This window comes from Anomaloglossus baeobatrachus, chromosome 4, assembly GCF_048569485.1.
Source record: "Anomaloglossus baeobatrachus isolate aAnoBae1 chromosome 4, aAnoBae1.hap1, whole genome shotgun sequence".
NCBI lineage: Eukaryota > Metazoa > Chordata > Amphibia > Anura > Aromobatidae > Anomaloglossus > Anomaloglossus baeobatrachus.
In genome coordinates, this window is record NC_134356.1 from 430,228,965 (window position 1) to 430,243,484 (window position 14,520).

Below are 14,520 nucleotides of genomic sequence, written 5' to 3' on the forward strand. Positions count from 1 at the left end.
TGTATATAAGAGCTCACTGGCGGTGGCTGCAGCTTAGAGTCACCAAATCTGGTGACAGGTTCCCTTTAAAGTATACTTCTACCTAATAAAGTGTTAAAACACCCACACGTTACTTTAGGAATTACAATTTGATCCAACTGCTCTGAAGAATTTCCTATTCTAATAAACATAAGACGCTAATGAGGATTTTTATGAAATTCTATCATTCCATACAAAGCAAAAAAAAACCAGATAAATCAATATCCTGTCATCGTGATGTAAAGTAACTGACCCTCCCGTTCATGGATGGCTCCATCATACATAATCAAGCTCTTTGTCTTACATTACAGGGATTCTTTTAATTTTATATGGTAAAATGTCTGTCTCTGCTGAACCCCTTTTGGCCTATTTTGGCCCTTATTGTTCCTATTGTGTTGTCAAACCTGTATAAAGGCATTTTTTTGTAGAATTTTCTTTTATTAAGCCCAGGTGCACAGATAACCTATTGAGTATTTTTTTTTGGAGGAACAAGTAGAAAATAATGCTATTTTTTCATTGTTTTTATATATTTTGTTTTACTCTGTGGACTGTGCAGTGTCAATACCATTTTGTTACTTTAATGTAAAACCAAATTGCTATAGTTTCTTATAATACTTTTGGTACATAAAACCATGTGGAAAAAAACAATTTTTATGTCGCCACATTTCAAGACCCGTAAATGGGTTATTGGGACTACCTTTTTTTTTACTATGTGACTAAGAACTAGTTTCTAAGCACCGCCGACCATTCCCCGCCACCGCAAAGAAGTCACAGACCTTTCTTGCCTGCGATTCAGCAGCTTCCACTGACATTGCTTTTCTTCCGCTCTATTGGCGGGGTGTGACTGCCCATGTCATGCAAATTGACAGCCGACTCCCCGCTGGGTAATTGTGGGGAGCCGACTATCAATGAACGTGTCATTGGCAGTCACCTCTTGCCAACAGGGCAGCCCAGAATAGGAAGAATTGTTCTGTTGATGCTGAGAAGCTGAATCACCGGCAGGAGCAGTCGGTGACTATTTTGTATCTGCAGAGATTACACCAATCAGGAAGTTAATAATGTCCTGTTTGTAATTTAATCAATTTTTTTTCTATAGGTAGTTACAATAGCAGTGGTACCATATATTTCCTTTTTTGGGGGGAGGGGGAGCATTTTTTGGACTTACATTTTACTAATGTACCTTTTTTTTATCCCGCCCATGGTACTAGAAGCTGCAATCATTTCCTTATTTATTTAAAGGGAACCTGTCTGCTGATTTACGCTGCCTGAATCACGGGCATAATGGACCAGAGGCTGACTCCTGCATTCTAAATATCCATTTTTCATTCTAAAAAGATGGTTTCAGAGAAGAACAAGGTTGATAGTTTGTCTGAGGATGATATGACTAGTCCCAGAGCCAGGTCCATGGCTGTATTCAGAGGCCATTCAGCTAGAATGACCGGTCTATCTACTTGTGTATAGAGAATGACCTGTCAGTCCAGAGGAGAGGGGCAGAGAGAAGCTAGAGAGGAGAGGGGCAGAGAGAAGCTAGCGTGGACCTGCCTCCTGGGCTTGTCTCCTTATCCCTAGCCACACTACGTTTTTCTCAGATACACCACAGCATAAGGCCTCATTCACACGTCAGTAATTTTGTATCAGTGTTTGGATGCCAAAGCAAGGAGTGAAACTTACAGGGAAAAAGTATAATCGAAAGATTGGTATCTGCTCTGTGTTTTGGAAACACTCCTGATTTTGGCATAGATACTGATGTGTGAATGAGGCCTCAAACTATTGTTTAGAATCCAAGTGCTGGTGTAGGTGTTCATGTTGCCTTTGGTTTAGTCACCAAGAATCAGTGAACCGGTTCCCTTTAATATATAATATCCCACAACTGACAGACAAACTGTTTGACAATGCCTCAAGCATGACATAATAGGTAAATCCACTAGGAGTCTTTGTCAGGCCACAGAAACCTCTCAACATCCATCATATGATGTCATGCCAATGGGCATACACATGGAGCCTCATGCCACATCATCTAACACAGACCTGGGCAAGGGGCGGCCCGCGGGCCAGATGCGGCCCGCCTACTGTCTGTGACTGGCCCGCCTGTCTTAGCTCAGAGTTGGAGGCGTGGCCTGATCTACGATGTTATGCCTCAGCCCCGCTCTCACTGCCGGGAGCTATGTATCCCGCAGTGCAGTGATAAGCAGCTGCCACGCCCCCACTCTGCCAGTCACGCCCCCTCTTGCTGCCAGTTATGCCCCTCTGGATGCTGGTCACATGCCTTCCATAGCATCTATGCTGCTAGCCACGCCCCTTTTGCTGTCGTCCACGCCCCCTCTGAATGCTGGACACACTCCTCGGATGCCTTCCTTGTCCCCTCCTGCTGCTGTTGATGCTGGTCACGCCCCCTTTGCCTGCCCCTTCTACCCAGGATCCTCACATGTGACCGACTCATCTCCACAGCGGCCACTTCAATAACGGAGGTAATGTGAATCAGTAGCATCAGGGAGAGTGCAGAGTGGCTGCAGGAGGGGGGAGCAGTGTGAGTGCAGGATTACAGTGCAGAGTGCCTGCAGGAGGGGGGAACAGAGGAGCAGCACTTGTGTCTTCTCAGGGCCCCCTGTACCTGCAATAGAAGAAGCACACACATAGGGGACTCAGAGAAGGCAGCCAGAGGAGTCCTCAGGCTCTGCTGCTGCAGTGATACCAGCCTGTGCCCTCAGCACCCCTAGGGCCAGTATGTATGCCCCACAGGCCACCAGGGCCAGTATGTATGATCCCCACTGGCCACCAGGGCCAGTATGTATGCTCCCCACTGGCTACCAGAGCCATTATGTATGCTCCCACCGACCTCCATATTTTCATTGAATGTTTGTATTGTTTAACTTACTGTTTGTTTATGGAGGGTTAGTGTATATACTATATACAGTATTGGTTAAAACTGAGTTTATTATATTAGTCCGGCCCTCTAAAACCATCCCAATTTCTCATGCGGCCCCATGGGAAAATTAATTGCCCACCCCTGATCTAACAGATTAAACGGCCAGGATCAATCCCGACCCATAGCGCCGGATGCTGAGTGTACATTACAGCTGGCATCCTCTACTGGTGGCACAGGCTGAGCTCCTATGCCAGCCGCTGGACATTATGTCCTATAGTGAGAAGGCAAGCAAATCAATTATATATCCATTTACTGGAAGGAGTTAAAACGTTATTTGATTCACATTACTCACTTTTATAGCGATCCAAGTCTAACAAACAGAAATGTGAAAAGAAATCACTCCAAGCCCATTGCAGTAGTAACACTGATCCTGCAGTTTTTCCAATTCTCTTTTTCCTATAGAAGACTGTTCTAGCTCTATACTGGGGATGTTTCATGCCCAAATACTAAATGTCAAAAGGACTTAACACTGGACTGGGAAACCTACAGTAGCTGTTTCTTCTTAATATTTAGTTCTTCTCCCATTGTGCAGTTCTCTTGTAGACTGCAGCATGTTTTACTCTGGGTTTCCTTGCATTTTGCTGCATTCATTTTACCCTCAATCTTTACAAACATTATGTGATCTGCTGAGGAATTCCTGCATACTACTGATGATACTGTCACTATGTTTTAGGCCTCTGCCACACTCACGTGAATTTCACGCACGTGCCGAGAGACACGTATTTTCCCTGCGTGTTGCGTGCAGGTAAGTACGTGTCTCTGGTACGTGCGTGACACGTGTGTTCTACGTGTGCTATCCGCGATAGCACACGTAGAATCAGTAATTATTATACTCACCTGGTCCTCCCTGCTGTCCGCGCTGCTGTCCGTGGTGCTGATCCTCGGTCTCCAGCCCTCCCGTCTCCCCGCTGCTGCTGCTGCCAGGCAGTGAAGTGAATATTCTATGAGATTAATGAGCGGCGGTCGGCAGCAAGAGGCAGCAGCGGCAGAGACAGGAGGGCTGGAGAAGGTGAGTTAATGTTTTTTATTTTTTTCCCTGACATGTGTGTTTACTCCGGCGCGTGTCACACGGGACCGCATCCACACTACACCCGTGTGGTGCGGGTGCGGGCCGTGTGACACCCGTGCTGCCGGAGAAAACACTGACATGTCAGCGCTTTGAAAATCGCACACACGTACAAACGCACACGGACACACGTTCCGTGTGGTTTTACGTGTGTGTGCCTGCTACAATAGGGTAGCATTGGTTAAAGTGTCTCCATGCCGCCGGTACGTGTAAAAAATGACAAACACGTGCCGGCAGCACGGATGTGTGGCACAGGCCTTATGGTTAGAAATGCGTTCCTCTTGGTTTGTAGTATTGGAATAACACCAATTATATCAATTGTACTGTCCAAAGCTCACTTTTAGGCTATGTGCCCACGCTGCGGATTTACCGCGGATTTGCCGCGGATTTACCGCGGATTTGCCGAAAATCTGCAGCAGCGGCACTTCCAAGCCATTTCAATGGCATTTTGGAAATGCTGTGCCCATGCTGCGGATTTTTCCGCGGCGGATTTTGATCCGGAAAAATCTGAAGCATGTCAATTATTGTTGCGGATTTTGTTGCGGATTTTTCCCATGCAAGTCAATGCAAGGTGTAAAATCCGCAAGAAATCCGCAGGTCTGTTCCCACAGGCTCTTTTTCCTGCGGATTTGGTGCGGATCTCGCAAACAAATCCGCAGGAAGTGATGTAGGATAGTTCAGGAAGAGGAAGTTTCACCATTTTGTAGTGTAGAGTAGTGGCAGTGTAGTCGTGTTGTGTCCGGACTCTGGATTGCCAGCTAAAAGCAGCTAGTTACAGGCTGCTTGCTTTTAGCTGGCAAAACAGGATCCCAGCTCTTTTTTCACAATTCTTTTTAAAAAAAAAAAAAAAAATGTGCTCCGCTGTATTTTCACTGTCCAGCCCGATGCAAGCAAGCAACTGAGGGCTGTGCTTCTCAGCGGGATAAGGCTGAAGCATTCTCTGCCCCTCCCGCTGAGAAAAACAGTCCTCAGCTGCCCCTGAAAATGGCAGCTCCGTTGTGAAGCGCCATTCTCAGGTGCTGTACCAAGGCTCATCATGCTGCCCTGATGCATTGGCTGGCTGGGTAATATAACGGGGTTACTGCCAGTTTTCTGCAAACTGGCACTAAGCCCAAGGTTCATAATGTCATGCCTGTGTAGACACGGCCATTATGAACCTCCGTTTGGTAATAAAGAAAAGAAAACACTTTTTTAAAAATTTTATTTGAAAGAAAAACACACACACATCCCTGATTGCCATCTTTATTACTCCCTGAATCCCCCGACGATAATCCATGACAGCTCCGATGTGCACCCGGCTGACCCGGGCACTGACGTCAGCCGGTGACAGCAGCCGTCAGTGTACGAGATGCTGCAAAGCTCTCTTCCGTCTGCTGGGACCGGCTGACGTCCGTGCCCGGGTCAGATGAGTGCACATCGGAGCCCGGCACATCAGCTGGTCGGTGTGCAGTCAGCTGACCCGCCTGCGCTCGCGAATTAAGTCAGCTGACGATGTGCAGTCATGTGACCCGGGCACGGACGTCAGCCGGTCCCAGCAGCCGTCAGTGTACGAGATGCTGCAAAGCTCTCTTCCGTCTGCTGGGACCGGCTGACGTCCGTGCCCGGGTCAGATGAGTGCACATCGGCCGACTATTCAGCTGTCGATGTGCACTCAGCTGACCTGCCCGCGCTCGCGAATTAAGTCAGCTGACCGGCTGACTTCTGTGCACGGGTCAGCTGATGCTGTGAAGTCAGCTGACCCGAGCTCAGCTATGAACTGAGCTGACCCGGCCAGTGAGTTCTGCCGCTCCCAGCAGCCGGCAGAGAGTTTTCCTGTGATATTGTCCTGGATTAACCTCTGAGGCTTGGGAGTAATAAAGATGGCAATCAGGGATGTGTGTGTGTGTGTTTTTCTTTCAATTAAAATTTTTAATAAAGGTGTTGTGTTTTCTTTTTTCCCAAACGGAGGTTCATAATGGCCGTGTCTACACAGGCATGACATTATGAACCTCGGGCTTAGTGCCAGTTTGCAGAAAACTGGCATTAACCCCGTTATATTACCCAGCCAGCCAAATGCATCAGGGCAGCTGGATGAGCCTCGGTACAGCACCTGAGAATGGCGCTTCACAACGGAGCCGCCATTTTCAGGGGCAGCTGAGGACTGTTTTTCTCAGCGGGAGGGGCAGAGAATGCTTCAGCCTTATCCCGCTGAGAAGCACAGCCCTCAGTTGCTTGCTTGCATCGGGCTGGACAGTGAAAATACAGCGGAGCACATTTTTTTTTTAAATAACAGTGAAAGGGAACATGGGACCACATTTTTTGGCTATAAGCTGCGGCCACCACCACTGGGTTATTATATACAGCCTGTAAAGAATGTAAAAGCCCAGTGGTGTTGGCAGAGCCCAGTGGTGTTGGCAGAGCCCAGTGGTGTTGGCCGCAGCTTTTCTGTATAAGCACACTGTGAGACTGCTAACAAAATGGATAATGGAGAAGAAAGGAGGGTTGGGACAGGAAATGACACAAAGAGACTTTTTTTTGCCTTCAAAACAGTCAAAGCTTTATTCAGAAACACATTGGACAAAATCCGGAACAAAATCCGCAACAAAATCCGCGTCAAATCCGCATCTATGCTAAGGTGCGGATTCTGGGGGAAAGCTGCGGATTTTGAGGCAGAAAAATCCGCAGGTACATTCTACCGTGGACACATAGCCTTAAGCGGGCTTTACACGCTGCGACATCGCTAATGCGGAGTCGTTGGGGTCACGGATTTTGTGACGCACATCCGGCCGCATTAGCGATGCCGTTGCATGTGACACCGATAAGCGATTTTGCATCGTTGCAAAACAGTGCAAAATCGCTAATCGGCGACACGGGGGTCCATTCTCAATTATCGTTACTTCAGCAGTAACGAGGTTGTTTGTCGTTCCTGCGGCAGCACACATCGCTGCGTGTGACGCCGCAGGAGCGAGGAAGCTCTCCCTACCTGCCTCCCGGCCGCTATGCGGAAGGAAGGAGGTGGGCGGGATGTTACGTCCCGCTCATCTCCGCCCCTCCGCTGCGATTGGGCGGCGGTTCAGTGACGTTTCAGTGACGTCGCTGTGACGCCGCACGGACCGCCCCCTTAGAAAGGAGGCGGTTCGCCGGTCACAGCGACGTCGCCGGACAGGTGAGTATGTGTGACGGGTCTGGGCGATGTTGTGCGGCACGTGCAGCGATTTGCCCGTGTCGCGCAACAGATGGGGGCGGATACCCACACTAGCGATATCGGGACCGATATCGCAGTGTGTAAAGTAGCCTTTAGTCTCATGAAGCTACTAAAGGCCCTGTCACACACTGAGCTAAATCTTTGGCAGATCTGTGGTTGCAGTGAAATCATGGACATATTGTTCCATTTGTACACAGCCACAAACCTGGCACTGATTGTCCACAATTTCACTGCAACCACAGATCTACCACAGATCTGCCACAGATCTGCCACAGATCTGCCACAGATCTGCCACAGATCTGCCACAGATCTGCCACAGATCTGCCACAGATTTATCTCTGTGTGTGACAGGGCCTTAAGTCTTTCTTACGTGACATCAGAGCTCCCCACTTAGAAAGCTGTGGCTATGTGATATTGTTTAGGTATAATCTCCTCCATCCCACAGAGGTTTGTCATTTCTTCGGAGTACATGGGTCTTTTAAGGGGGCTTTACACGCTGCGATATCGATAATGCGTAGTCGTTGGGGTCGCGGAATTTGTGACGCACATCCGGCCGCATTAGCGATGTTGCTGCGTGTGACACCGATGAGCGATTTTGCATCGTTGCAAAAACATGCAAAATCGCTCATCGGTGACATGGGGGTCCATTCTCGATTATCGTTACTGCAGCAGTAACGATGTAGTTCGTCGCTCCTGCGGCAGCACACATCGCTATGTGTGACGCCGCAGGAACGAGGAAGCTATCCTTACCTGCCTCCCGGCCGCTATGAGGAAGGAAGGAGGTGGGAGGGATGTTACGTCCCGCTCATCTCTGCCCCTCCGCTGCTATTCGGCGGCCGCTCAGTGACGTCGCTGTGACGCCGCACGGACCGCCCCCTTAGAAAGGAGGCGGTTCGCCGATCACAGCGACATCACCGGGCAGGTAAGTATGTGTGACGGGTCTGGGCGATGTTGTGCGGCACGGGCAGCGATTTGCCCGTGTCGCGCAACAGATGGGGGCGGGTACCCACACTAGCGATATCGGGACCGATATCGCAGTGTGTAAAGTAGCCTTTAGGGAAGGTTTAAAAGCCTTTCCTATCCAACCTATTGTTTGATGATTGACTAAACTGTTTTGTGTCCATCTCTGACTGGTATCCTTCAATCGCCTAGTCATGCAAATCTTGCTATTTGTTCCATAAAACAGGCTAAGGCGACATTCACACAAAGGAAAGGAAAAGGTAAAGGAAAGCGGCATCAGCATCCAGTGAAGACCATCTTGCTTTATGGTGGCATCTCAAATACAGGCACAATAGTAACGTTTTGACCCTTAGTAGAAGTCAGGTTCTTAGGCTGCTTTCACATTTCCGTCTTTTTCCATCAGTTACAATCCGTCGCCTTGAGAAATACGGTATCCTGCAAAATGATTTTCAGGATTCTGTTTTTTCCCATAGACTTGTATTAACGACGGATTGCGACTGATGGGCTTGCGTTGCATCTGTCCCGCGACGGATCAGTCGTGGAATGATTGACCGTCGGGCGGAAGCAACGCACAACGTTTTTGTATGCGTCGAAAAAACGGACAGCGACAGATCCGTTGGCGTCCGTCTTTAGGTATAATGGAAGCCTAGGCGCAGGAATCCATTGTCATTCGAGAGATGACAGAATCAGGCGACAGATGCGTTCTTTTACTCTGGGCATGCCCAGATCTCTCTCTCTCTCCTCCCCCGACCAGTGATATAGCTTTTCATTAGCAACTAATATTTCGTTAAAAAAAGGACGGATTCCAATTTTTTTATACTCTTCGTCACATCAGTTTCGGCACAATCTGTGCTGGATCCGTCTCAGCAGTCACAAAACAAATTGCGATAAAAATAGACGAAAGTGTGAAAGTAGCCTAAAGCGGGCTTTACACGCTACAATATATCTTACGATGTGTCGGCGGGGTCACGTCGTAAGTGACGCACATGCGGCATCGTAAGTTATATTGTAGCGTGTGACAGCTACGTGCGATTGCGATTGAACGTTAAAACGTTCATCGCATGCACGTCGTTCAATTGCTAAAAATTGAACGTGAGATTGTTCAATGTTCCCGAGGTAGCACACATCGCAGTGTGTGACACCCCGGGAACGATGAACAGATCTTACCTGCATCCCACGGCTCCCTCCGGCAATGCGGAAGGAAGGAGGTGGGCGGGATGTTTACGTCCCGCTCATCTCCGCCCCTCCGTTTCTATTGGTCGGCTGCCGCGTGACGTCGATATGACGCCGAACGTCCCTCCCACTCCAGGAAGTGGACGTTCGCCGCCCATATCGAGGTCGTATGGAAGGGTAAGTACGTGTGACGGGAAAGAATCGTTTGTGCAACACGTTCAACAAATTGAACGTGCCGCACATACGATGGGGGCGGTTATGATCGCATACGATATCGTATGCTTAATCGTAACGTGTAAAGCAGGCTTTAGTCAAGCTTGTGATGGCACAATAATGCAAGTTGGTCATCACTGGATGCTGAAGCTGCCTTCTTTTATTTGGACTCTGTGTGGGAAAAAGGGATCATCACTAGTGATGAGCGGACACTACCATGCTCGGGTGCCGAGCATGGTAGTGCTCGCTCATCACTAGTTACGAGTACCCGAGCATGGTAGTGCTCGCTCATCACTAGTTATGAGTACCCGAGCATGGTATTGCTTGCTCATCACTAGTTAAGAGTACTGAGTACCTGAGCATGGTAGTGCTCGCTCATCACTAGTTACGAGTACCCGAGCATGGTATTGCTTGCTCATCACTAGTTAAGAGTACTGAGTACCCGAGCATGGTAGTGCTCGCTCATCACTAGTTACGAGTACCCGAGCATGGTATTGCTTGCTCATCACTAGTTAAGAGTACTGAGTACCTGAGCATGGTAGTGCTCGCTCATCACTAGTTACGAGTACTAAGCAAACATTTGGCATTCGTGCATCTATATGATACTGAGGTTTAATGCTGTGTCAACACCACTATTATTATTACATCATTGAAAAACAGAACTTTTTTCTCATGCCTCTATGTTGCATCAGTTTTTTCTCATCCAATTTTAAAAACTGATGCAGATAAACCGTCTGCACTGTAATTTATCTATTAACTCTTATCGATGGATCAGTGAAAGAATGGATAAAACAGACAATGGAAAACTAAAGTACATAGTATTCCATGTTTCATCTGCTATAGAAGGATCCCCATAGACTTCAATGGCCAAGTCTGATCCACAAAACAGATGAGAATAGAACCAGCTCTGAGTCTCACAAACCCGTTTTTAAAACTGAGGTATGGATAAATGAAACACTGTGGATCTGTGCGCTGTCCAAGAAAAAACGGACACCACAGATGTGAATACCAAGAGGCAGTTGCACCTTCCAGATACAGGTGTATTATATGACAATGAATTCACATATCAAAAGGATTAAAGGGTATATCCAGGAGTTTAACAAAAAAAAAATGTGCCTAAGCACTAATAGGCAGGTAGTTACTACCTACCTGTCTGTTGTACTTGCCACCGTTCTTCGCTGTCACAGACGGCTCCTGACGGCGATTTAGTGGCTTCATCAGCAAAGCGGAGGCTTCTTTTCCGCTCTGCCCTGCTGATTGGGAGGGACAGCCGACGTTCTGCTGATTAACAGCTGCTTCTCTGCTTCCTAACTGAGGGAGCTGGCAGTCAATCAGCATGAGGTCGGCAGTCCAGCCCCATCTATAAAGCAGAGCGGATGAGAAGCCACCGTTTTGTTGTTGTGACGTCAGCGGAAGCTGCAGAATCGCTGACAGGAGCGATCTGTTCCTGACCTGTCCTGGCGAAGAACGGCGTGAGCACAACAGGCAGGTAGGTGGCAACTACCTGCCTGTTAGTGCTTAGGCACACTTTAAAAAAAAGAAAAAGTCCCGGGTATACCCTTTAATGATTTGACAACTGATGTGAGCTCTAAAACTATTAGTCAATTCTAGGGTTGATTTAAATCAATCAAAATAAAGGCAAATAGTTTCATAAATGCAAAAGTTATATAATATCATTTTTACATATTTTACTAAATATAAAGATAGCTTAAAGTATAACCATCGTTTTAATGATTTCACAAATCAATAGTATACATGCAAATAATAAATTGTGTAATACTGTATATCTTATCAGAGAAATCTGCTTCTTTCTCCTCCTGGTTGACCCTTCACTCTCAATCTGTGAGAAAAATTGGTAAAATCTGTATTTAGTGAAGACAAATTTTCCTATTACTGAGATAGGAGCTGATGGTTGGTGCTCATTTCATTCTATGGGGTAAGCTAGTGGCAGACACAGACATTCCTTTGGAACATTTACATTTCTCCATAGAACTTTAAGAGCACCAACTGTCATCTCCTATGTCAGCAATGGGACAATCTGTATTCACTGAGAATTTTGAGAATGAAAGATCAGTGCAGGCAGAAGAAGAAACAGAAATATTACAAAGTTTCTTATTTCCACATGTACTACTGATTTACGGAAAGAAAATAAAACTTAAACGGAACCAATCATCAAGATTTTCGTATATAAGCTAAATCCAGTGCTATACTGGCACTATCAGGCTGATTCTATACATACCTGTAGTGGGCAGCTCGGATGTTTTAGCTTTTTAAATCCATGAAAGTAAAGTTTATAAAGTCATCAGCTTCTTGAGTGACAGCAGCTGAGAATCAGATAATAGCTGGGGAGGTATTCATAGTTATCCCCTCCCCCTGATAGAATTAGCATAAGTATTATACAATCAATTCAATTTTTGACTTGCAGGACCAGTGTGATTTCATAACCATGTGACCAGAAGGGGCGGGGTCTCAGTCAACAGAAAAGTGTTGCTTCCTGGCATCAGCTCTGTTGGCTGAGGCCCCACCCCTTCTGGTCACATGGCTATGGCATCAGCACAGGTCCTGCAAGTCAAAAATTAAATTGATTGTACAATACTTATGCTAATTCTATCAGGGGGAGTTGATAACTATGAATACCGCTCCCCCAGCTATTACCAGATCCTCAGCTGCTGTCACTCAAGAAGCTGCTGATTTTATAAACTTTACTTTCTTGGATTTTAAAACCTAAACAGCCGAGCTGCTCACTACAGGTATGTAGAGAATTAGCCTGATGAAGCCAGTATAGCCCTGGCTTTACATTATACAAAATCCTGGTAATTGGTTCCCTTTAAAATGTCAATTACTCTTTACCAAAACCCTCTTATGTGTTTCAACACAAAATTGCATTAATTGAAGGTGGTTATTTTTTTTTATTATTATTATTATTATTATATGTTACAATACTGACATAAGTGCAACCTTCAGGCAGATCACAGCCATAATAGCACAAAACATTATCATATTAATTAAAGACTTAACTTTAAAGAAACCCAACAATAAAACGGAAGATCCAACATATCAACTGTGACATAAGGATGACATTTCTGGAGAAACTTTCCTGTGGGATACAATGCCCTGCAGCGCAAAGCTGTGAATAATGGTGGCATTCATGTGTCTCTGGTGGCCTTTGCCCGTGTGGCCCGGTCTTGTATATTGTGGTGAGTGTTGGCACAGTGAAGCAGATATCGGCCACACATTGTGCAGATTACTGCGGCGATGCCGGCCGCGTCCTATTTACTGGCCATTACTGCAAACATTACTGATATTAAATACAAATACACAGCATTATACAGAAGATATGAAGAAACTAAGCAGCCGGCTCTTGTAGGGTTTTATCATACTGATGCACAAAATGACACAATATTATGGAATTTGTTTTTCTTTCTATTTGTTATCATATATGTAGGGGTTTTTTTTTACTTTAAATGTACATTATATTTTAAAAAGAATATGTTACATTGTAGTGGGTGTTGTGAGATGATGTGTGGGCCATTGTATAGATTCTTTGTCCAGTTATGGAGCCACATGTGGAGATCATGGCTCCTCTACACTGTGCCTCTGCTCCTGTATTGTTGTTGTTTAGATGACAGTGTCTTAAGATGTCTGGCACCAGTCCTAGTGCAATCGGTAACATGGAGGACAGAGCTGTCAGGGTGTATTACTGTCAGTGCCCCCCACATGTGCTCACCCACGGCCAGTCCCTGCAGATGGGGTACTATGATGGATCCCTACCAGCCTGGCACAGCAATGCCCCCCATACCACCATGAGAGAAGCTGGATCTCACCTGCAGCCCGGGGGGGAGAGGGAGTGGAAGGTGGAGAGAGAAAACATCTCAGCTCGATCCGCCATCTTCAGCCAGAGAGATGGACTGAGCGGCTCATACACAGACACACCCTGGGGACCAGAGGACAGCAGAGGCCTGAGGAGCAGGGGCGGCTGAGGAGCAGGGACTGCGCCCAGGGACGGGAGAGGAGCAGGGACAGCGCCCAGGGACTGGAGAGGAGCAGGGACTGCGCCCAGGGACGGGAGAGGAGCAGGGACAGCGCCCAGGGACGGGAGAGGAGCAGGGACTGCGCCCAGGGACGGGAGAGGAGCAGGGACTGCGCCCAGGGACGGGAGAGGAGCAGGGACTGCGCCCAGGGACTGGAGAGGAGCAGGGACTGCGCCCAGGGACAGGAGAGGAGCAGGGACTGCGCCCAGGGACAGGAGAGGAGCAGGGACTGCGCCCAGGGACGGGAGAGGAGCAGGGATAGGGCAAAGGGACGGCTGAGGAGCAGGGACAGCGCCCAGAGAATGCTGAGGAGCAGGGACAGCGCCCAGGGACGGCTGGGGAGTCACACAAGGGGCGCCGCCATCTCACTCCAGCGCTCCCTCCTGCCCGCACTCTCCTCCGGAGGACGGACGTCTCCTCGCCTCTCAGATCGCGATGCCTTTGCTGCGGTTTGATGCAGTCACATCCAGGAGAGACTGCACAAGCTGGGAACCAATGCACAGAGTGGGGGAGGGGAGGCAGGGAGGAGGTGGGGGTGGGCTGGGAGGATGGAGGAGCTGTCCGCTCTGTGGTGCTGAACCTGCTGCCAGGACATGCGCAGCTACATATAGCCTGCCATGGGAAGAGCTGCGCCACACACCATGGCTCAGGGAACAACTGGCACATGGGCTGAGCATCACTGACGTCACCTCACAGATGAAATCCTAGGAAAACACTTAATCCCCTGCTCTGGGATTTTTTGCTGCATAGATTAACAATAACCTGGCATATAACATAATCCAGGAGCCAGCTGCTGAGGGCTCTGCTCATGGCCAGATGGAAAGCACTGAATGGAAATCAGGACACTGACCACTGCTGGGCTCTTTACTATAGTAGCCAGTGGTTACATCACCACCATATACCAAGACAATGGATAGGGGTAGTGTGGGGGCTAGTGGGTTACATCCCC

General features: G+C 47.7%; 1 protein-coding gene across 2 annotated transcripts in view; it reads right to left on the reverse strand.

Annotated features, from left to right (window-relative positions):
• MAPK8IP2 (mitogen-activated protein kinase 8 interacting protein 2) overlaps positions 1–14,079 on the reverse strand; it is a 107,968-nt gene extending 93,889 nt beyond the window's left edge. Inside the window, exon 1 of one of the 2 annotated variants that reach the window (XM_075345441.1) lies at positions 13,365–14,079. In XM_075345441.1, coding sequence (XP_075201556.1) covers positions 13,365–13,429 — 65 coding nt within the window. In that variant the 5' untranslated portion in view covers positions 13,430–14,079. Of the gene's footprint in view, positions 1–10,689; positions 10,770–13,364 lie in introns of those variants that run through there. The other variant, XM_075345442.1, reaches the window with a different exon arrangement.
• Positions 14,080–14,520: the final 441 nt, after the last annotated feature.